Source organism: Pantherophis guttatus, chromosome 1 (genome assembly GCF_059756535.1).
Source record: "Pantherophis guttatus breed Tessera chromosome 1, ASM5975653v1, whole genome shotgun sequence".
In the NCBI taxonomy this organism is placed as follows: domain Eukaryota; kingdom Metazoa; phylum Chordata; class Lepidosauria; order Squamata; family Colubridae; genus Pantherophis; species Pantherophis guttatus.
In genome coordinates, this window is record NC_142063.1 from 64,448,814 (window position 1) to 64,474,699 (window position 25,886).

Consider the following 25,886-nt stretch of genomic DNA (forward strand, 5'->3'; position numbering starts at 1 on the left):
TGTCTTTAATCAGATAACAACAACATTTTATTACTCTACATTGTAGAGTATGCATAGAATGAAAAAAAGTTGTGCGTCAAGCTTGGAATAATTCCCAGGGGCATCTGCAAATAACCCCAATGAAGAAAAATGCAGACAAATGTGCTGTGTTGCATAATCCACAATTTATTACTTTCTCCATGTGCCTTTGTTTAGGGCTGCTATGGACATTCAAAAAATTTGAATCAGTCATGTTCTGATGGAACAAAATCTGAAATATTTTAAGTCTTATACCACAGAAAAGAATGGGGAAATGAAAAAAAAAAAAACCCACCCTTGTTTCTTTATTTTCAACTTTTAAGACCAAATATTAGATGAGTGACAGCTTTTCCAGTTAAGAGAAAAGTTGTTCAAGGAGATGATGCCTCCATTTGTTGTTTAAGTTCCCATAGAAAATAATGAGAACCAAAGTTAAGCATACTTTTTATAGCCATCTTAAAAAAACTAACATAGCATTGAGCCTAGCAAAGAATCAGTGGCAGTGGATTTATGTCACTATAGGACAATAACAATTGACATGTGACCTCTTTTTAATGCACACGAAGAAGAAAGCATAGAACAGCATAGACTATGCATATAGTAAGATTTACATTATAACCCATGAATTGTAACTTCCATATACCATGAATTTAAAAATAATAATTTTACTGAGTAAGAAGACAACCATATGTGTTAAAACATCTCCCCCATCCACAATCCCATAGAAGATTCCAGCCAGTGATACTTTTTTCTTTTTTATTTCTACTTTCCCTCTTTTCTCCTTTGTTTTTGTTTTCCTTTCCTTCTCCTTTTCACCTTTTATTTCCATTCCTTTTAAATTGGACTATATAAACATATGTATTTGGTTATCAAATAAGACTATGAATGAATGAGAATATGATTTTTCTAAATGTTCTAAACGCTTAAATGAATTTTTGAGACTTAAAATAAATATGAAGTAGATGGTCTTAAAATATATGAGAAGATATTTGTTAAAATTTATGCTGAGTCAAATTGTGGTATCTGAAAAAGCAATTTATGTAATATGTGAATTAGTTAAAATGAAATAGCTAAAACAACAGATGTAGGTGTGGAGGAAAATATGCTTGTAACACCAGCCAAATAAGAAAAGGAGACTCGGAGGACAATATACTGGAAATCAGCCAAAACAAAACATGCTGGAAATCAGCCAAATAATAGTGGGAGGTTCGGAGGAGACTATGCTGGAAATCAGCCAAAATATAATACGTTGGAAACTAGCCAACAACAGGTGGAGGTATGGAGGTGACTATGCTGGAAATCAGCCAAAATAAAGCATGCTGGAAATCAGCCAAACAAAAGCTGGAGGTATGAAGGAGGATATGCTGTTAATCAGCCAAACAATAATATGCTGGAAATCAGCCAGTAATAGGAGGAGATAGGGAGGAGGATATGGATTTTGAGATAAATTTGAGAATATGAAATATGCAAAACTAAAGGCAAAACTAAAAGCTTTAAGGTTTAAAGATCTGATGAAGGGGTCAAGGGATTAAGAAATATGGACTGAATTTTGATTTATTAATTGAAATAAAAAATAGAGCTGCATCTAAGCTGAAATTACGATGTGTGGTTAGAAATTGTAAGGTAAATAATTAGACTAAGAGATTAGAATATTTTTTTTCTTTTTTTAATATTTTAATATTGATGTCAAAAGGTATAATGAAGAGAGCTTGGAAAAGAACCAGCGATAATTGAACTTATAAATGAGCATAATAATGAATTAAATGTGTATCTGGAAATTAAATTGGTGGTGATATAATAGAATGGTTCTGATCAAGATATTAGAGTTTATGACTAAAATTTTTTCTATGTTTTGACTTTGAATTTTAAAAGATATAATGGGAAATTGTGAATGGAGCTTTTTCAAAATGTAAGCGATTGTACTTATTCATGACTGGATCGAGACTTCGCTCTCGAAAGAGATGTATTTTATGTGTTATGTTGGAAAAAATAAAAAATATTTTGCAAAAAAAAAAAAGAAGAAGATTCCAGCCAGTGGTGGGTTTTAAAATTTTTTACTACTGGTTCTGTGGGTGTGGCTTGGTGGGTATGGCATGGCTTGGTGGGCGTGGCTTGGTGGATGTGGCAGGGGAAGGATATTGTAAAATCTCCATTCCTACCCCATTCCAGGGAAAGGATACTATAAAATCTCCATTCCCTCCCCAGTCCAGGGGAAGGTTATGGCAAAATCCCCATTTCCTCCCTATCAGCTGGGATTCAGGAGGCAGACAATAGATGGGGGCGGGGCCAGTCAGAGGTGGTATTTACCAGTTCTCCGAACTACTCAAAATTTGTGTAGGTGGCTGTATTAGGAAGATATTGAAGAAGACATTGTTGTCAATTTTCACTCATGACTAAGACTTTTCATTTAAAAAAGGTAAGAATTACCAATGATAGTAGAGAGCCTATAAGCAGTATTTTAATTCAGTAGCAATATCCCCCTATAATCCACAGAAGTGATACTAAATTCAACACTATGGATATGTCTAATTTAATGAAACGAAGAACTAGGGGGTGATTTGATATCAGTGTTCCAATATTTGAGGGACTGCTACTAGGAAGACGAAGTCAATCTATTCTCCAAAGCACCTGAAAGCAAGACAAGAAGCAATGACTGGAAAGTAATCAAGGAGAGAACCAACCTACAACTAAGGAGAAATTAGAAAAATTGATCAGTTATCTCCAGAAGTTGTGGGTGCTCCAACACTTGAGATTTTTAAGAAGAGATTGGACAACCATTTGTCTGAAATGATATAGGATTCCATACTTAACCAGGGGATTGGACTAAAAGACCACCAACTCCATTATTCTGTTAGTAGACTGCAATAATAATACAGAAGAAAATAAGTAATTATGTTGTCAATATCTACATTCATGTGTGGCAACTGATTTTTATTGCCGCACAGTAAAAGTAGTGGCATCGTATGATATCCATTGGGAAACAATAGTGTCTTCTTTTAATTTAGCTTTGTCACTTTTGATGGGCCTATATGCATAACGTCTATGTTTTCTGCTTGTATGCAGACTTTCATAACATGAAAGTTTGAAGTTAAATCCTTTATATTTTAGTTGAATTGCTGTGAGGGCTGAATGTTAGTTTCAGTTATTTCACATAAAATGAAACTGTACACAGGGAATCCTCAGTAAGGGCCACAAATGGATCTGGAATTTGGGGTTGTTAAGTGGGTTCAATGTAACCTGATTTAATTTTATAACCATTTTTTACAAATGGTCATAAAGCGAGTTCATAGTAATTAAGTGAATCATATGGCTCAGTGAACTATGTCATCATTAAGCAAATCCATTCTACTGAATGGGCAATTTTTGCCATAAATGAGGGGGGGGGGGAAATCACAAATCACTGTGACATGATTGTGGGATGCTGCAACCAGTTATAAATATGAGCTAGTTGCCAACCGTCTGAAATGAAATCAATGACCATGACTTTTTTTGAGTCCATCATAACTTTGGCCAGTAAGCAACCAGTTGTCTATAGAGATTCTCAGTCATCCAGGCCATTGTTGTCCCAAAGGTGCTTTTTTCAAAAGGCAATTGGACAAAAGCATCAATAATAATCAATCAGTCATTAAGTGAGGACTATCTATATAACTAACTTGCTTATATCTTCTACTTGCTTAATCTACTAATTATTTTTAGTCTTTGGGTTGCATTTAATCTTTTTTGTTTGTTTGTTTAAGATATATTAAAAATATATTAAGTTATAAGAAAAGAAAAGATAATAATGAATTTATTGAATGAATTAATCACTCAATTTTTCAATATTTTTCTAAATTATTTTAAACTAAAATTGATGTAAATAGTAGCATCGTCTGTTAGCAATTTTCCTCTGTCTGTTGTTTGAAAGTATTGCCCAACCAGGTTAGTTATTATTAAAACTCAGGTATCTCAATGAGAAAAGGAAAAGACTTGTATTACCATGAATTTTAAATATTGCCATTTCTGTATATTGCACGATTGCTTAAAATTGAATAGCAGTTGTTAGACCAATTTTGGTGTCAAGGTTTGGTGTCAATAATGATTCTTCTCAAGCAATATTTTTCCCCCCCACAGGTTTTCCGTAAAACTATCCTTGAACCACATAAAGCAAGCATGAGATTGCTGCTCCCATTTTTCTAGTGCTGTTGATCATAACGTAGAAAGTAACAAGCTAATTGGTGCGGCTCTCTTATAGTGAATATCAATTGTCTTAATGTCAATTATACATTGTACATTCTTTAATAAAAAGTTAATGCATAGAGATGGTCTTTTGTTTCGGTCGCATCAAATTTTCTTCAAGATGTGATGAGGTGCATATATCCCTAGAGTACAATTGGAAGCAGTATGACCTGTTTTTGAGGGATGGAAAAATCTTGTCCTGTTTCTAAATGTTTTGGGGTGCTGGTAGTGATGTTATTTCAGTTTGCTTTATTGCCAGGTATTTGACACTGAGTTTTAAAAGAATAAAGTTTATGGCAGTCTTTGGAAATCACCAACTCCAGGGAATCTCAGTTTCCTGCTGTGAAAGTTTCTATTTTCAAAGCACATCACTTTTAGTAGGAATGTTACCATAGTCCCATATCCTGCTTCTGACAGAGAGCTGGGTTTCACCCCTGAATATGAGACAGCTACTGAAGAGGTTTCCTTGCTGCTAACAAAATGAATTTCAATATGTTGCCAGTGAACAAACAGTCTGTTCCCAACAGCTAATGGAATTTAGCTGCATCAGCTATTAATGAAAATGGTCATGTTTTCTTTTCTAACTTCAGTACATGCTACCAATACCCCAGTTTTTGTGTTATGGAGCTAGAAAGGAATGACCAAAGCAACATGCAACTTCTCTTCCCCTTCCCTACAAACTCTTTTTTTCTTACTCTCTCCTTGACCTAGCAGTAGGAAGCCTTTGTCTGAGGTTTTCATCTGGAACAACTTTTCCACACTTGTTTTCGTGTTCTGTTAGATTACAGGGCAGCAGGCCTACCTTTGAAGCTCCTTTCTCTTTTGTTTCTCTGCTGTGCACTCCAGTAATTAACTTTGTCCTTCTTTTATTTGTTCCAGTCAATCGCAGTCCACTCTGCTGAGCATCTTCTCCCAGGAGTACCAGGTTAGAAGTTTTCTCCTTTGTGAGGGTTGACAGGTGCCTAATTGAATGATGAATGTCCCTTTATTTCTTTGTAATTGAACTGCCAGCTTTCTGATTGGTTTGGAGGATGTTCCCCTTTCCCCATCAAGCACCGCCTGAGTCTCGGTGGATGGCTGCCAAGCCTACCCATCCATCTGTCTAATAACATCTAGCCTTTGCTTATTTGGTGGACCTGTAATAAATTATGCTAAACCATTATTATTCTGACAATAATAATTTCCCTGTGTTGCGTGGTTCCATGTGCTAAATGTTTGCTGACTTGCACTGTCAGTGCTGCTTTCCATGGCTGACAGAGATGATGATAAATGACCATTGCCGGAGTGGCAGAAGGCAAGAGAGGCAGAAAATGGAGTCATTTATCATGAGATGACAGGTGTCACTCAAGTGGCAAGTCTCAATGGAATTACTTTCTGTAGTTTTCAAATAAGTTGTTTTTAAACAATGTTCTTCCTGGTTAAAAATGCCAATTGAATTGTAAACCAGAGTGCACAGGACTTGGATGGAATTGATTTGAAGGGAAATTAATATAAGGGTTGAAAGAGAGAACAAGTTTTTCCTTTGCCCTTTGTAACCCTAAGCAAACTTATTTAGATTCAATTACTATGACCTTACTGCCTTTTACATATATGCTGTATCGCACTACAGTCAAAAGATGTTTCATTTAATATATATATATATAAATTATTTCCGAAACTACAGCTAGGATTTCATGGGGGAGATGAGGGTGGGGGGAAGTTTCCAGGGATTTGTTACTGGTTGGGTTTCTTACCTGGTTTATTGCAAAGCTTTTTTTTTTTTTAATGTTTCAGAAATTAATCAAAAGAACGCACGCAAAACATCATACACCAGAGGCAACTGAAGCTTACTATCAAAGGTATGAGCTATTCAGACCATTGAATGACACATGTTCATATGTGATCCAGGTTATGGTGTTCATTTTTAAGGAGATATATGCTAACAATCCTGCTTTCTGATTTAGTTAGAGTTGTAATTCCACCCTTGAATTTTCTAAAAATAAATGGCAACTAGCCCCTGAGAAGGTCTGTCAAGTCACAATCCAATCACTCTGGGCATTTCACCTTTTTCATTTAGTACACACAGGTGATCTTACTCTCACCTACTTTATTGAGGATTTTGGTTTAATTTCTTGCAGACTTTTTTATTTCATATTCTAAGGTGTTTTTGAGAATTTACCTACTAGTTTTAATATGCTAAATGATACTAGCTTAAATATCAACCATGTTGACTGAGAAAAAAGTCTAGAATCTTAGCCATTTTAAAAAATGGCATAGAAATTAAGAAATGTTACTACTTGCTTCATAAACAGAGTTATCATAAAGCCTTTTAAAATAGCCGTAAACCTTTACTATATCAGTTCATAAAACTGTTCCTGATTATGTGCACCTGCAGTTAATAAAATGTAATTGAAATTAGTTATAGGTTATTAGTATTTCTATTGACATAGACATCTCCACAACATAATTACATTGTAAGGCTATCTGGATTGGATATTCAATGGAAATGTTACTGTTTAGATTGAATAAAAATGAATAATGTTTTTGGCATGTAAGATTGTACCTTGATATCTGAGATGTATATTTTATTAGTTTCCTTTTAATTAAAAAGCTTATATATACATATACATATACATATACTTTCACATACACATATACATATACATAATTTTATATCACATTTTCCCACAAAGGAGTACTATATTATTTTGTTTAAACTGTTTTAGCACATGAACTTTAATGTAATCTTCATGCATTTGTTTATTGCTAGATTAAGAGAACTATTGTATCGTAAGCGTTGAGTAGCAATTTTGTCTTAGAATTGTGTGTTAAATGTATATGTGTGTGTGTATTTATAATAAATATAGGAACAATACAAAATCATGATGCATTTTCATTCTATAGTGTGTTATATACATTGCTGCTTGTAAGTAATGTTAAAAGTACTTAATCCATTACTTTTGTTGAAAGAAAAATAACTAAAAGCAACCAAGTTACTTTAATAATTAAATAAAGCTAAATATATAAATAAAATGCACTTGGCAGGCATAAATTAGAAATTATGTCCATAGTGAAACAGAAGCATAAATGCCTAATGAACATTAAGAAACTGTGTGATCATGTGATGATGCCACGTATTATCATATATGATGGACATGTAAAAAAATTAAGGCATTTTGGATAAAAATATGGTGGATTATTCAAAATATTCTCAAAAAGAAGATAAAATTTACTCCACAGTTCTTTTTGTTAGGCATAATTACAGATTGTACTGTTATAGAGACTAAGTTGATTTTAAATTTAATAACAGCAGCCAGACTCTTGGTGGCACAGTACTGGAAGAAGGAAGACTTGCCTACTATTGAAGAATGGACACTAAAAGTAGTGAATTTAGCAGAGATGGCTAAAATTTCAGCGTATTTGAAGGACAATTCAAATGAAAGATATATATTGGAATGGAGAAGATGGATTGACTATATTCAAAACAAATATCGGACTAAAAAGTTTCAAATAGCTTATGAATGAAATCTATATTTTCTTTTTGAATATGTTTAGTTAGTTGAAAGGGGAGTTAAAGAGCAAGGGGGTGTTTGGAGACCACAGAAAGTTAGCTTAATTTAGGTTATGTTTGTTATGCTATACCCTGTTTTTGTTCTGGGAAGTCCGGGGGGTAGGTATCGGGGGGGGAGGGGGTTTGGAGGGAGAGGGGGGATGGGGAGGTGGGAGGTGGGAAAATTGTTGTAATGATTGTTAAAACTTTCTAAATAAAAAAAAAAAGAAACTGTGTGATCAATAGCATTAAATCCATAGATTTTAGTTAGAATTTAATGTTCCTGGTCTTTATATACAGTTTGTAATATTAAACTAGATTTAAAGTTTAACAGTATACATGTCTGTTCAGAAATAAATGAGTTGAATAGAATTTATTCACAGCTAGACAAGTATGAAATTGCAATCTCCAGAAGATTGTTCCAGTTATGATATTATTTTAGATTAAGACCTGTTTATTTCATTATCTAGCGTATGGACATAGGCACTTGCAGACATCAAAGAGTTCAGAAAGTGTGCCTGTTTGTTTCATAAAATCATAGAGTTTGAAAGGACTTTAGCACCTTTGTAGTCTAACCCTCTGCCCAGAGTAAGAACCCTCAGACTATCCCAGACAAATGACTGATTAAACTTTGCTTAAAAACCTCTGATAAAGCAGGCTGTTCTACTAATTAATAGCTCTCAAAATGAGGATTTTCCTCCTTATTTCAGGTATAGATAACTCTCTTTAAAAATTCTTTTCTCCATTTTTGTGCTGCTCTCATTGCACTATGAAGAATAAAGCTATACAGTTTTCTCTGTAACAGTTCCTCACATGGTATTCCAAGTGTGATCTTCCCAGTGCAGCATAGAATGATCACTTCCCATCATCTTGCCATTTGTATCTTAACTGATGCAGTCCAAGGTTGCATTGACTGTTTTGGTAGCTGGAGCACACTTGTTTTCATCTATAGTTTGCCAAAATATTCGGATTATTCTCCAAAGTACTACTTCTAAGCCAGGAATCATTTGTTTTGTAACCCATGCATCTGCTTTTTACCTACCTAGAGGAGAATATTACTTTGCTCCTCAGTGGACAGTGTTTTGATGGAAAGTGCCCAAAGTTCAAGTCTATCAAGATCTTTTAAAATCTTGATTTTTTCTGAAGTGTTAGCAATCCCCCATCTTTGTGCCATCCTCAAATTTGATGAGTATCCCTTCTGCTTCTTCATCTAAAATTCTAAATGATTTATAAAAATGTTGAAAAGCATTTCTAATATTTATAATGTGCCCATTATATGTAGTAAACCATATCCATGCAAAGCAGGCAAAAACAAAATCATGAATTAAACTGAACAATTATTTCGTTTATAAAAATAATTAAAATTATAGTGATAGAAAGGTATGGTTATGCTTTAGGTACTTAATTCCAAAAATAAGATGAAACACCAAATCTTATAACAGAATAACAGAGTTGGAAGGGACCGTGGAGGTCTTTTAGACCAACCCTGCTCAAGCAGGAAATCCTATATCATTTCAGACAAATGGTTTTCCAGTCTCTTTTAAAAATGTCTAGTGTCGGAGGACCCACTACTCTGAAGGCAAGTCATTTCACTGATTAATTATTCCAACTGTCAGGAAATTTTTCCTTATTTCTAGGTTGGTTCTCTCCTTGATTAATTTCATCCATTGCTTCTTGTCTTACCTTCAGGTGCTTTGAATAATAGGTTGACTCCAGTGGTGGGTTCCACTTACCTTTGCTACCGGTTCGGAAATGTGACCACGACCCCACATCCGTGATGATGTCCGGGTGCGTGGGCGGAGCCTCCCGCCGCCGCCACTACCAGTTCGCGCAAACTGGGGTGAACCGGTAGGAACCCACTACTGGTTGACTCCTTCTTCTTTGTGGCATCCCTTAGGTATTGGAACACTGCTATCATGCTGCCCATAGTCTTTCTTTTCATTAAACTAGACATCATTTTCATCTGGCTGCAAAAAGCAGGTTGCAGGTTGCATTGATACAATCCTAACCTCCATAGGAAGAATCTTCCAGAATCAAGAGATCATAGCAAAGAATAACCACCTCTTGAATCCCCCATAATGGCTCTCTCAGCCAAGGGAAAATGAGAAGGGATCCTGAAGCAGGTGATAGCACATTAGCTGTATATATTAGGAGAGCCACTTCCTAATATATATGAAGTCCTTACATCAGTGCATTGAGTAAAATCTTTGTCTTTTCTACCGTAAAAAATAACATCATGAGAATTTAAAGGTGTAATGGGGTCAATTTCGAATGTGAGATTTTCAAACTTGCATTTGCTTGCAATTATTGCTTTTAATATAGATTATCCTCCTTTTTTCACTGTGTATTCTGAACTCATCAGTATTAGCTTCTTCTGTTATGCAGATAAATCATTTCCCGCACATTAATTTTAAAGATAAAATTTATGTAGGACTTTTAACTTGGATAAAATCCATAATGTACATTGAATTATGGCATAATTTAGGAGACAAAAGTCTGATATCAACTTCCAAACAGAAATCCTAAGAAGAAGGATATGCTTAATGTAGAAATGTGTTTAAGACAAAGTGTTATTGCCTAATTATAATTCTTCTCATTAACATTATGAAAAATTAATATTTCCACTGCATCATTTTTCAGTGGCCTTGGACCTATAAATTACCAGTTTGTTATTTCTTATAGTTTGCATATCAGGATTATCATGAGTTTTTTAGGCAAGATATTTATGTAATGGTCCTATGTACAATAATAATTGCCAGTTTAATATGAATGCCATTATTCTGTTAAGTGTCTATTAAAATATATCTATAGTAAGAAAGTAAAAATTAACTTGGTGTTGGCTTAATTTTTAATGACAGCTTGGACACATCATGCATTTTTCTTGGCAGGATTTCAGAAGTAGTTTGCCATGCCCTTCTTCCAGATATTTTGCCCACTTCCCAATCTAGCCTGCAGTCTGGTAATCTTCCATCTAAATACTAACCAAACGTCATCATTTTTGTCCTGCTTTTATTCCAAGCCCAGAGTCAAGTCCAAGGAGTTACTAAAAATTCTAGATATACTTACTTCCTTAAAGAAGAAGATTGCAAAATGATATAACAATTATCTACTCTCACTGAAATTAGGGAAAATATGTATGTAAATAAATGCTATTTATTTATTTGTTTGTTTGTTTGTTTTATTTTACTTATTTATATGCTGCCCTCTCACCAATAAGGCAACTGTAATTATGCTAATACATACAGTACTCTATAAACCAACAAACAATTCCAAATTGTTCTCCAGTTTGATAAACTTGAATCCTCTGTCAGTAGTCTATATAAAAATAGGTACCCTGTTTCCTCCAAAATAAGACATCCCCTGATAATTAGCCCAATCAGGCTTTTCAGCGCATGGCAATAAGGCCAAGCGCTTAGTTCAGGGTTCAAAAAAATATAAGACAGTGTTAGATATTGACAAGGAAATTTTCTCTCTGGTCCACTGTTTGGGCAGGAAGAATGTTTAAATGTGATTGGCTGAGCTCCCAGACAGCCCTCTATATAAAGGCTGGCTGTTAGAGGGACTGGCTGCTGGATTGTAAATAGTTGCTGAATAAAGAGCTGTTGTTTGAAGCCTGTCTCCAGTCTCTTCAATCCACCTATCTAACAGACAGGGTCTTATTTTTGGAGAAAGACGGGACCATTTTTTTCTTAATGTGGGGTCATCGTCATTTCTTTATCAGTTAGATATTTTTGTTGTTTCCAAGAGCTAGCACTTTAGGAGGGAAATAATGAAATCTTCCTTCTTTAATTAATGATGTAAATTCCAAAGGCAAGTTGCTTAGTGTTTCAAACCTTCATTGTGAGCAATCAGAGTTTGGTAAGATTACATGAAGTGAGAATTACAGGTCAGCAAGTTCATAGCCATGGAAATATCTTGGTTCCCTTGTGAATATAATAAAGCCATTGTAAACACTGAAATAAATAGATGATAAACACCCGTTTGACTTAGATGATTTCTTAGTGTTTTCAGCCAAACTCATTTTTAGAGTTGTGCAAATACTTAAAAATAGAGATCCAGAAATATCTAGCTTCTAAGTCACTATTACCATTAGGAAATAAACAATACATTCAGTTACTCCTGCAGCATATACATGACTCCAGTTGTTTGAATTTTGTTTTTCCATTTTCACACTGTTTTTCACTTGAAAAAGCTTACAAAATGACTAATAATTGTCTGAGCTTTCTATTATTGTAATAGCAATAATAAGCGCTAAGAGCAAGAACTTTTGTAAAATTTCTTTTTTAAAAAAATAAGCAGTCCTCCTTGTTTACCTTGTTGCAGTTGCTGTTAGAAAATACTGAGGAATACATGATTGTCATAGTACAGATTTCTAATTCTCTGCTAACCCTACCCCCTCAATATTTCCTTGCCAGAAAATGGTGGATTGGTATCGTCAATCTGAGTGTGGGTAGCTCAGTTAAGTTTGTCCAATATTTTTGCAGGCTGCACTGGAAGTTTGGTTTTCCTTTCATTCCCATGACAATTATCAGCACATATTGGCAATGATTTTCTTAACTGTACTGTATGTAAATCTGTGAAACACTGCTTTGTTTTTGTATGGCCACCAATTCGGCATAACCAATGACTTTGTGGTTGAATCAATCATTTACTCTTACTGACAAACTAATCAAATTAGCTAGGCATGGAAATGTTTTTTCTTCTTGTTCAGGTCCTCAGTCCCTGGGAATTAATGCATTAGGTGCAGCATACTATTGGTGGCACTTCCAAAGCCAAAGTAGTGGGTTTTCTCATCTTTGTTATCTTTCTGTCTCTCTTTCTCCACTACTAATTGGCTGGGAAGCATATACAAGATACTCCTCATTTAGCAACGACAATTGGGACTGGAAACTTGTTTGTTAAGCAAAGCAAATGCTAAGTAAATCTACAATTCTGCTTACAATCTTACTCTAGCTTTCCTTTGTTCAAGGAAAGTTAGGCCTGTGAAGGTCATAAATGTGAGCTTTTCGCCACAAAATTATTTTTTATCACTTGTTATTAATAACCGTGAAAGGTGTCTTCAGGAGACAGTCGCTAAACAAGGACTGTTTACATACTATAAACAAGTATGTAATTCCTTTAGAAGGTTTGAATATATGATTTTCATCCTGTACAGATTTTTGCCCATTTTATCTTCCCACTTTTCAGTTTCCTGTAACTCTGCCCAACAGCATGAGTAAACTAGACTCATAAAACGAAGCCAATTCTAGTATAGATAGTACAATTTAAACAATAAAGTACATTCCTTCAGAAATGAAATAGGTAGCATGCATTCATTTTAAAAAAAATAAGGATAGATAACAGATTGCCCTCCAGATGTTCTGGGATATAACTCCCATTATAACTGACATTTGGCCAATTTAGCTAGGGCTGATGGTTATTAAATAAAAAAATGACAATGATTTTAAATTTAGTAAAAATTAATATTCACATTTGAGTATTGACAATTCCAGGTTTTATCTGTGATTATCAGAAATGTAAAAGTTCAGAAAATATTAAGAATAATGTAATCTGATGGTCAGGATTAATTTATCCATGTGCTAAAATGTGGAAAATATGTATCTATTTCTAACAATTCACAAATATCTCTGTGATTGTTGTTTGCAACGTTATTTTCTGCAATGCTTCTGAAGTTAATAGCCCTTATGTGTGCCATCCTGAACTCCAGAAAAAAAATAGTTCTTAATAATAAATTACTAAGTAATAACTTAAAACATAACCAGCTACATTAATGAAAGTGCAGGGCTTATAAGAAGGATATTGTATGTATATAGCTAAAATGATTGAAAAAATGCAAGCAAGTCTATAAAAGAATGATAATCCATTCAGAACCTAGCCAGGTCGAAGTCCAGAGCTAAATCTGATATTAGCAGTTTATGCTAAAAAATCCTCAAATGTTAACTGAATTAAAGTAGTTTGCCATAGAAGAATAAACCAAAACTGATGCAGTATAAAAGATTTATCACTAATTTCACAAATATTTTATTTCAGTTATTATAGCTAATGGTGGTACAGCTAGTTACGGAATCTAACTAGGGAGATTAGTTTTTCACACGGGTTACTTTCTTTTTGAAATAAAGACAAGAAGTACCAAAACTTCAGGCAGACTTTCTATATTAGTAGAACTCACCTGAGCCTCTGGTGGAAAAGTGGCAAAGACATGCAAACATTCATAAAATCCAAAACAGATGAATACATTTTCCTAGAACCATATGTTTTATCACTAAGAAATGCTAGGGATACTTTTTAAAAAAATATAGGAAAAGGAACTGTAGTCTGCACCTGTGTCAGGGTCTAAGCTCAAATATAAACAATAGAGGAGAACTTCTGAATGTAAACTGCATGTTTTCAAAGAAAACTAGTGGCTATTTAAAAAAGAATCCCACTTTGGGTTTCTGCAATCCAACAACATATGTGATGTATACTTTTTTTTTTCTGCAGAACCACAGAAAGATGGGTAGACACAACTTTAGGATTCATTTATAGGCATCAAATATAAAAAAGGACAGCAGCAAATTGGAATGAGTTTAGAGGAGGGTTACCAAAGTAGACTGTAGGGGTCTGAAAATCGATTTCTGTTATGAATGGTTTAATGGGTATGTATAACTAAGGAGAGATATGATGGCAGTTTTCAAATATTATTTATCACATAGCGTAGTAGTAGTAGCAGAGGTGGGCTGCTGCCAGTTCGGACCAGTTCAGGCGAACCGATAGTTGTGACCTGCGGGTGAGGGTCACAACTACCGGTCCTATACCCATCCTATATCACCGTGTTTTTTAAGGCCGTATGCATGCGCAGAAGGCATGCAAGCAAAGCGAATGTGCACGTGCGTGCGCTCATATTTTCGGTACTGGGCGAACTGGTTGTTACAACCAGCAGCAGCCCATCACTGAATAGTAGTAGTAGTAGTAGTAGTAGTAGTATAGTAGTAGTAGTACCTAGAATGTAGAATGAATGGCAGGACAGTGTTCCCGATAGTAGAAATTCTTAGCCTGTGGAACAAGCTGCCACATAAAGTGGCAAATTTTCCTCCCCTGCACAAATCATGAAATAGAAGGCAAATAGTCATCTATTAGACCACTTCTGGTAGACCCTATATTTGACAAAGCATTGGATTAGATAACCTTAAAAGTCCCTTCCAAGTCTGTGATTTTCTGACATGTGAGTAATAAAGCACTAGAATTTGATCTCATTGAAGGTTCACAGATAGGATTCAAATTAATTCTTGAATAGTCTGACTCTTGATTCCAGTGGATAACTGAGCATCAGGTTCATTTTCGACTTCAAATTTGGCTGGATTTTTATCTACAGAATTCCTATGACTGTTCTCACCTGATGTCCTTCCAAAGGGATTAAGGATTTTTGACATGAAAAGTATGTTGAACAATTCAAGTTTAAGATATCTAGGATAAAGACATCAGAAGTAGTCTGATTCCCTATGAAAAGAAGAGCTTAGAGTAGGAGGCATAACAGTAGAGTGAGACCTCTTCTTCTGTCATTGAGAAAGTATGTTTTAAATACTCCCCAAAATGTTGGAGTCTCCCATTTATATAAAGAATAAAAACTAAACTTACAAAAATCTAATTCCAAATGTCAGCTTTGGCCTTTGAAAATAATGTATATTTTAGCATTTTCAGATTTGATATGAAGTGGGAATTGTCAGATTACTTGTTTTTCTTTTTGTTTTAACACAATGTTGGTTTTGTTCCTCCCAAAATAACGTTGGATGTGATCTCTTCCAAATGATCTTATAAAAAAAAACCTCTCTCCCAAATGCTACCAAATCGAAGCTGTTCCTTCTAATTCTACTCTGAAGTGTATATCCACTACAATTGGATTGTGTATACTTTTTCACAGACATAATCTAATGTCCATAAATCCACATAACCTTCTGGATGATCCTGATCCTGATTTCTATAGGCCATCATCTGCTTAATCTCCCATCAAATATATTAGGGTGTAACCCACTGCTCTTCTATTCTCAAACTTCTATCCTGTTTACATCACTCTTCAAGTTCTACAAATGGAAATATGTAACTCTAGAGAGTGAAACTGCTGCCCTTTTCGTCAAATGTCTTTAATAATCGTACAGGTATTTTTATCTATTAGACACACACACACACACACACACAAAATAAGATTCATATCTAGAGTCAAGTTCATGGGACAGTCAAAGAATATTGAGTACAGCTTCAGAAACCTAAAAACAATAGTTTTGTATTCTGTGTGTAACTGTAATATTCCTTTTTTTCCTTTCAGAATTTTAGTAATAATTGTGCTTTTGATTTGCATAGAGTCTGAGATTAAGGACAGCTTTCCAAATATTTATATCTTAAGCTACTTATACATATAATCTGTATTCTATTTATTTCTTGCCCTAGTGAAAGTGAGAGAGACAGAGAAAGAGAAAGAGAGACAGAGAGAGGTAGTAAGTCTTCATTGCTTTTCAATGAATCTACCACAGCTTTTTATTTTTGTCTTGTCCAGATACCTGAAAGGTGTGTCTAAAAATGCAGCTTCTCCTGTATTATTGGAACTGGCCAATGAGGTAATAATTTTTAAAAAGTCTTTTTCTTAAAATGTAAGATCTTATCTGTAGTGGTTTTTAAGAAGTATTCTTAAATATATATGTAGTTTTAGGGCACATCATATATTTAAAATGTTGATCTGCTTGTAATAGGAGCGCAAACAAATATATTAATTAATCAATTAAGGTAACCAACATATTACCTTATGAATATATTTGTGTAATTTATGGAGAGAGAGAGAGAGAGAGAGAGAGAGAGAGATTCTGAGGAACTGGTTTAATTGCTTTGTTTTTAGAGAAATATCCATAATATACACTATGGTTTTACAATAAAATGAATTTCCTTTATTTTCTATTTTTTCAAATCTTTTTAATATGGGATTTAATGGGAAAATGGGTTTAATATTAATGAAACTGTTCCTCCTGAACATCAAAGTTTAAAGAAGTGTAGTGTGAGTTTTAATTGTTTATATTGTTGTTATCCACATTTAATAGAAGAAAACTCCTGCATTTTTGGGATGAAATATTCATGTCAATGTAAATTATATGTAGATACTAAAAAATAGAAGCTTAGTTTAAGTGCAACATGGCTTCCTGAAATATTAGCCAGGTCACCAATGGACTTACTGAGACAAACCAATGTTTGCGTAAACCAACCAGAATGACGACTGCTTTAACATGCTATATAATACATTGGAGAAGATTATTTGCTACGGTAGGCACAGAAAGTTTATAAACTTTCTATATGATTTCCCAAGAGGAGTCCTATCTTTTAAAACTTGTAACATGGTTATATATTGTAACAGTATCATATTATTTGATTTTAATATTACAATATGTTTGCAAATAGTTTTGTAAAATTATAATAAATGCACTGGATTTATTTCTTCTAAGTGCTAAAATCTTTAGTAACCCCGCCCCCCCAAAAGAGATAAATGGAACTGTACAGCAAGCTCTACTCTTACATTAGGAAGTATGGTTTACAATTGAGTAATTATCTACCAGATACTGAATGGTTTTAATGGTCTTTAAAATTTCTACATATTGTAACACTACCAAACGTAAAAGATTGTTTGTTCTGATACCAAAGGGATAGTTCTTGTAACTTCTGACATATTGTAGTGTTATACTATTCTCTTTATTTTGGACAAAAGAATATTATTAAATCAAATACAATACATAGATATTGTTATAAATAAGCACCTTGTCCTAGATAGGCACATAAACATATAATGTGTCTTGCTTGCATCAGCGCCCCCTCCCCCTTCAATCTCCATTTTTAACAGATAATTCTGGTACATAAAGCATTCTATTATTCAAATACTATGTTAGAACATCTTAGCAATTCATATACCTAGGGCTTCTTAAGTTGTAAATGTAGAAATAAATAAAATTATTTAAATTTTTTAAGTTTAAAGCTTAAAATTAAACAGTTGAAATAACTGTTTAATAGTACATGCAGATATATAGGAAATGTATATTTTTGTAATCAATTTTAGCATATTAGGGAAATATGGGGATATCAAACATGTGATGTCTATTTCTACACAATCAAGTTGCCATTTTATGTGGTAGTTAATATTTAAATGACAAATTTCTCCATCTGCTGATCAACAATATAATGGTAACACTTTGAGTCAATAAGTGATTGCTGTAAAAATTGATCAGAAACATATAACATGCATTACAGTATATAATATGCTAAATCAGAATAGTGCCTTGTATTTTTATGAGATGCTGAAGCTTTTAAAAAGATTAAATATGACCATTGTATAATTTAAATTAAAGGTTTTTTTAAATGAAAGCAACTCATATATGTATTAAAAATAAAATTAGCCATTCTCACCAAATATTTTCTAGTGAGATTTGAAACACTATGAATATTACTTACATGTTACATTCTGACATAAAGTATGATGGCCCTATTTCAGACAAATTCATGATTAATATGAAAATTAGGAAGATGCAAGTACCTGAACTAATAAGGTAGTCCTTATTCTGGCTGGTCTACCTTCAGTAATTTCACCATTTTTCATGTGTCAGCTCTGATGTGAGCTACCAGAAATAAGCAATTCTTTGTAAAAAAACATTTCTTTCTATTAGGAGGAAATTCAGTGCATCAAAGTACATATACATTTAGGGAAAAAAGCATGTAGTGATCAAAATAAGTTTTGTTTTCCCAAATATATGAATTTTGAATATATTTCAAAACATATAAAATGAAAAATGTTATCATTTGCAGTTATTTTCCTTCAAAGTCTGGCATCTGCTCAAGAGTATATTTCACACTGTTTAATAAATGTAAGCCTTAACAATGAAGTAGTAGATATTTTTAAATAGATGTTCATTTCCTAAGTATATTTGAGAAATCCATGTTTCTCTATATTCATTTTTTTTCATAACCTTTAGGTTATACTATACAAAGTGATTGATCTAGATATAACAGTACTATATATCTGGATTTTTATCATTACTAATTTAAAAAATAAAATCTTTTCAAAAATCCCTTAGAGTTTTCCAAACAAATAAGAATGTAGACATTCTTGATGCGTTCAACTTTGCACAAAATTTGTCTGCATAAATCACAATAATTTCAGTGGGTTGTAATACAGTGTACAATGTAGTAACCTTTAAATTTATAATAGCTATATTGGAAAAATAAATTAAAATGTCTTTGTTATTTGAGACATTATTTTGTTATTGAAGAATTCTCACTGGAGTAAACATGTAATGATGTCCATCTAGAGGAGACCAAATTGGAGGATGTAGTATTGTAATAATATTGCAGTACCAAATTCTGGTCCGCAACCTATATAAAAGTGCTAAGAAATAAAAATACAATCTCTCTTCTTCCCCACAATGAGAGATAGAGAGCATCAGCCAAGAAGGAGCACTGAGCAATCTCAACCACAAAGTAATTTAGCTGAGCTTGAAAACATGCATGGGCAGAAGGAACAGAGTATGCCAAAGGAGTCAGCTAAGTGACACTGAATTAATGAAGTCATACTGCAACCTTTTGTTTCAGGTCTCACTTCTACTGTGTAAATGCTAAACATGTTATTTAATCTTGTCCATGTTAATTTCAAACAATGTAATAAACACAAATCAGTAAAATGAACTATTATGTCTAATGTTTTAAAATTGAAATCCAAGTCCATACATTGCAACACAAATACGATTGCATGTAACATTGTATGTTGTGGTCAAAAAGATTTATTTATCAGATTATAGCATAATTCTTATCATGTCAGAGAAATGTACCGTTTGGAAAGGATGACTGAGATAATGGAGGATGCCTCCTTGACACCTCTTTATTGATCTGAGTGATGAAATAAAACCACATTTTAATGAAAGTTGGTTACAGTTTATCTTTCTTCTAAGGTGGATTTTGCCCCATCACTTATGGCTCGAATTGTGTTAGAAAGATTTCTACAAGAGCAAGATGGATCAGTACGTAAGTAATTTAAAAAATATTTAAGCTTATTGATACACAACTAAAATGTACTACTAAATTACTAAAAATATAAAGTGAATAAAAGGCAGCTTTTAAAATCTCATAAAATTTCCAGTTGTTGTAGGGAAAAAGTATTATGGTTATATTGCATATTCCACATTGACTTCTTGGAGGAAAGGCAGGATATAAATAAAATTAATTAAATAATTAAGTAAGAACTGTAACACAAGTTGTTTTCATCCTCAGAGGTTTTTTGCGCTTGAATATATATCTTATCTTTTGTCACAGAATTTATATTAGTTTCTGTCTTCACAATTCTTTTGTACAGAAAAAAATACTTCTTAGTATTACATGTGGAACTGATTCGTTTAAGATCATAACAGTTATGGTAACAGATTATAACACACTATAGATAATTGTTTATGTCCCTTTAAAAATAGCACTCTAATTGCCTACTGTCATATTTTAAGGCAAAATGTTACTGATAGACTTCTTCTGTTGGGGGGCAATTCTTTCATCAAGAATTCAAGAAATAAGCATGTTCTTGAAGTTCATTAGACATTAATAAGAATTCAAAGTTTTTCAACTGTAATTGGTTCATGGCATAAATAATTTTGCCAAATAATTCTTGAAAAGAAACTTATTTACTTTAACATTCTGGAACCTCAAAACTTTAAGGTGAATTTAACTGAGCTCAGTATTAGACAGAAAAAAAATGAAAAAAATACAGCTTCAGGAGGAGGTTCAAGGCTAAATTAATTTGCCACTGAAAAAATACATTTTGTTATTTTCTCTGTGTCAACTGCATGATTAAAACCGGCTGTTAAGTGAGCTCTGGGGATGTGCTCGTAAAAGATTTATGAGTAATATTCAATGTGATATTCAAAGTGAGTCATGAATATCAGGGTAATTGCTCTCAGTGTTGGCTCCTTTACTAGGCAGGAGTTTGTCAACTGCCCCATAAATATTTGCCTAGTCTCATGTAAGAAAAGACAATTTCATCTTTTGCATTTTTATTATCTATTGTAATGTTTACCTTTGGAATTTGACGATGAGAATGGTGAAAAGATTTAGAACATACTTGACACATGTATTTTTTTTTTTATTCTTTGGTAAAAAAAAATAAGCAGTCTGAAAAAAAATCTATCATCCAATAAATTAGAGAAGGGATTTATTATTATTATTATTATTATTATTATTATTATTATTATTATTATTATTATTATTCCTTTCCCCTTTTATTTTTTTAAAGCTAGGATTTTTCTATAGACCTTTTTTATTTTGGGGGGGAAGCTGTGTGGTTGGTGACTGCTAGGGTTACTTCATGACGGTTTCATTTGAATGAATTAAAGTACTTCCTCTAAAAATTCAATATCATCTCAATAGATGTAGCCTTTAAAGTAACCTGCAGTGATGCTTCATGAGCAAATCACATGATGTCAGAATGGTATGGTTTCGATTTAATCAAGAAAGAGATTAAAGTGGATGTGTGTTATTTTCAACTTCGCTGCAGCACCTCCATTTGTCAAAGTCAACCTTCTGATTGCTTTGGACCTACTGCTATCCAGATCTTGTCAAAATAGTAGTCTGCACAATCCGAGGCAGGTAGACTACTCTCTGCAGCACAGTATCAGACCCTATAAAGTGGAATTCATTGGCTTGTGAATTATAAAGCTAATAGATTGATCATAAATTCTGCAACTGTTTAATTTATTTTTATAATGCTGGCACAGCTTCCGCTCTTTGTATTTAATTTCCATCATTCTGTAATATTATATAATCAAACAACTGAATAGAAGTTTTTAAATGGATTGTGGCTGAGAATCTTAAGCTCCAGCATTAGCAGTGTAAGCCTTCAGTGTGTGTGCTAACCATATTTAGAATACATATTCTGAATTTAGAAAAAAAAAACTTATTTTAAGCGCCTATTTTCTAGAGAGAGAAAGAACAATGGTTTCAACTGTGTATATTCAAACATGTTATTCCCTTGAAATATTTCTATACTGCACCAGTGTTTTGATTATTGGAAGTGTTATTATTTCCTTCTGGATTTCTAATAAATTGATGCTATGCATTCGCTTATACAATTTCCAAGTTCAAGGGAGTGTGTGACCACAGTTTAAATTAACATTAATTGCCAGTAGTCTGAATGTGAGCATAAAAATCTTAACTATGGTTAAAGCAACTGTAATATATTAATGTTTTCCAAGAGAACGCTTCTTTTGAGGGTGGGAAGAAGCTTTTATTCGTGCCAGATCAGGGGCTCCATGGAGTTGGCACAAAGTGATTTTAGAAAAGAGCTGAAAGGTAGGGTAGCTTTTATTCTGACATTCTCTTCCCCTTTCACAGCAATGACCTGGCTGGCCTTTGGCAATGAAATTCAATGCACATGGCTCCGCAGTCAAATCATCAAATTTCCCTGTGTGTATATTAGAGTTTTGTAATGTGTTTCCATTATGAAGCAATGCAGGGATAATTGTCTTTGGTAGCAATTAGCTAACAGGTTTGTTCAGTACTATTGGCAAAGGCATCCATCATCCCCTCCCTGACCACACTTTTTGTCTAGCTCGGACTATAGAGATCAATAGAATTCTATATAGGGGAAATCACCCCAGCTTTAATGAGCTGCTGGCCTCAGTCAGTCTTGGTTTGTATTTCTAATTTTTACCTTTAACAGTAGATGAGGGGGAATCTTCCCATAGGGGCAGGTGTGTATTGTATATGTACTATTACTTTCAGTAGATCAATGTATAGCTTTAAATTGTTCTATACTGAAAGGTATAGGAATTGACACTGAGAGACTGACAGAAACAGTTTATTGCTCTGGTAATACTGTTTAACAATATGCAGTTTTGGAAATGATTATTGGACTTAGATTTCACTTTTAAGCTGAATGATTTATATATATCAAGGATTGCAGACTCCATTTATCCAAAGTCATTCCCTTTGAGTTACACAGCTGGAAGGAGAGAAAAAGAACCAGGTTTTATTTGAATCTTTTGTGATTTATTACCATTGCAATCCTGTCCACGCTCACCTAAGAGAAAAATATTTGGACATGATGACATATACTTCAGCATAATTCAAATCAAATTTGTTATTATGTATAAATAAAATAAAATAAAATAAAACCAAAACAGATGAAAATTAATAAACTAAAATTAAGGGTATTTGTCACATTTGCACTAGTTATTGCAGCTTTTTCACCCAGCTGCATAAAATTTGGCATTTGAGTTCATGTAACATGGTCGGAGTCTAAAAAACCCCCACATGACTGGAATATATCTCTGTCCTTAGGAGATGTTGCAGCAAAAGAGTATATAATCCTTGTACAGTTCTCTGTAAAAATAAACACTGTTGAACAGTTTCTATTTCTGCAGAGACACATGGATAATTGCATTCTATTAGTGAGGTTTTGGTGAATGGCTTGCAATAAAGTCAATTTTCCCTAGCTCTAAAAACCCTTTCTTGGGAAGGTTAATATCTAATAGCTTGCAGATTCACCTGTGCATTTCACTATCAGAACCCTGATTTGGAAAAGGGCGCTGATTTCATTTTAGTTTCCATTATCATTCACCTTTTGAAGAACTTTTTTTTTTTTTTTGCCTATGATCGTGGCATGTTGTGGAGTAGCAAAGAGTTAGACATATCTTCATGATTGAACAACAACAACAGAAACCCTAGATAATCAAAGAAAATCCATGGCAAGCTCAGAGTACCCTAGTCTCTCATTCAGTGCTAATATCCATGGTGAGGAATGGTCATGCTTCAAAATTACTGGAAACAGGCCCTTAGGAAGAATATTATCTTTAACCAATATGTTATGATTCACCACTATGCTTTTTCTTCTACTTGGGGCATTCTATCTTGGACCTAGGTACTAGACTTTTGATACACCATGGATCTGACAGTATGGATCTTAGCAAATATTCTCTTGAGATAGAATTTCTTCATATAAAGTCCCATTTACATTACAGGAATTGGTTATGTCTAGTCTAGTGAAAAGAAGGACTAGGGGTGACATGATAGCAGTGTTCCAATATTTGAGGGGCTGCCCCAAAGTACCAGAAGAAGCAATGGATGGAAACTAATCAAGGAGAGAACCAATCTGACAGTGAGAACAATTAATCAGTGAGACGACTTGCCTCCAGAATATGTGGATGCTCCAACACTGGAAGTTTTTAAGAAGAGATTGGACAGCCATTTATTCAGAATGGTATAGGCTCTCCTGCTTGTGTGGGGGGGTTGGACTAGAAGACCTCCAAGGTCCCTTCCAACTCTGTTATTCTGTTATGTTACATATAAAACTTGAGCAAGAGTTTTTGCCTTGAACTGTTTTAGGGCTTCTGGTTTTAATTTCCTCCCTTTGGTATAAACTTTGTCATATGATTGTATTATAACTGAAATATTTACATTCTAAAAATGTATTATGACAGGAAAGTACAGGCACTAACTTCCTAGGATCAAGAGCTCTAAATCTGGTGTATCTTGTTATTTAAATGCTATAAAAAATTATCTAGGGATCCAGAAATCTAAGTTCAACATAAAAAGTTATGCTTACTGTATTTTGTTAATAAATGAAATGACAGCTTTCGAACAATGATTCAAAATAACTTCAAACTTTATTACAATATAAATATACAACCCAAGATTTATTGGGCTAAGAGCCAAAATATGTAAATTCATAATAACAATAATCATCAAAAGTTGAAAACCAGGAACTTTGTAAAAATGAAAAGAACAGATTCCCTTGATGGAGAAATGTTTACTACTAATAGATTTGTAGTGTAGAAGTTCAGCATAAATTACAGAAGTGGAATTCAGTTTAAAAATACAACATAAGAAAGCCTCAGATCAGACCTTACTTTGGGACTGTTTTAATGATAAACAGATATGATAGAAATGATATAAAGGAATAAAGCACAAAATGATAAAAACAAGACAAAATACAGAAGAAAATAGCAACATGAGATGTTAATTAAAAGCATAGCTCACTGAAATTGTTGAGGGCATAGTTGAATAAATATATTGTCAAACTCTTCCTGAAGACTAGAAAAAGGAAGATCATGCATACTTCCCAGGAGAGTAATGATATTTTTAATGCTTATTTTATTTTATGAATATTTCATCACTATATAAAAGCTTCCATTCTAAAAAAATACATTGCAAAAATAACAACAGCAGAAGAGCATAATAAAAAGAGCTGCATAAAATATCAAGTTAAAATGCCAAGAAACATAAAGAGGTATTTGCCTAACACCTACAAATGCATTTCTGACAAGTTAATATGATTAGTGGGCTGAACAGGAAGCTTTCTCCCAAAATAATGTTGTCTTCATAGATGATGGATCTTAATCAGGATCGCCAAAGATGACCAAATGTTGTCAGCCCTTACAGGTAGACCAGACAGGAAATAGACCAGATGGACAAATTCTACTTTATTAACAGAATCTTGCAAATCTGAAAGTACAAATCAAATCTCACTGTCTCTTTTTACAGCCTGATAAGTTAGTTAGGATCCCTTCTGAGTTTCTTTGTCTGTCTGTTGTGAAGCTGTGGGCTCCTCTCCCTCTTATCTGATCATTCTCTGGGAAGCATCTGTCCTCCCCACCCCATTTCCCAAGGATATTCCTACATACCATTACAAGTGTGTGTTTTAGGATGAAATGGGACTAATTGCTGAACAAACGGATATAACTCTCTTAGAATTGAATAAACATCTGAAAGTTATTTAAGTAGCAATGGAATCAATTATATGATATAGGGGGTCTTTTTTCTTGAACAAGCTGTGCTTTTTAAATAGTCTTCAAAGTTAGCCCTGCAAACAGTACAGTGCAGTAATTTCACTGAAAAGCTACCAAAAGCACAAGATTGGCAAAGTTCTCTCTGTGCAGGAAAGCAACAATTATTCCCTTAATCTGAGCTGATAACTTCACGAACAAGACATTTAGTCCCTCTTAATTTCCAACCCCAATTAAAAGTGTTTATGACCTATAAAACTGTATGCGGTTTGGGTCTGGGTTATTTTCAAAACCATCTTTTCCAAGGAGAATCTAACCATTTTAGTCACCATCCAAGTAATGCTCCAGGGCAGGAAAATAGG

General features: G+C 33.7%; 1 protein-coding gene across 1 annotated transcript in view; it reads left to right on the forward strand.

The window, feature by feature from the left end:
* Positions 1-25,886, forward strand: part of CDIN1 (CDAN1 interacting nuclease 1) — a 125,631-nt gene that overhangs the window by 19,045 nt on the left and 80,700 nt on the right. Inside the window, exons 2-5 of the mRNA XM_034417935.3 lie at positions 5,113-5,158; positions 6,007-6,071; positions 16,290-16,350; positions 19,711-19,783. Of these exons, the coding sequence (XP_034273826.1) occupies positions 5,113-5,158; positions 6,007-6,071; positions 16,290-16,350; positions 19,711-19,783 (245 nt within the window). The remainder of the gene's footprint in view (positions 1-5,112; positions 5,159-6,006; positions 6,072-16,289; positions 16,351-19,710; positions 19,784-25,886) is intronic.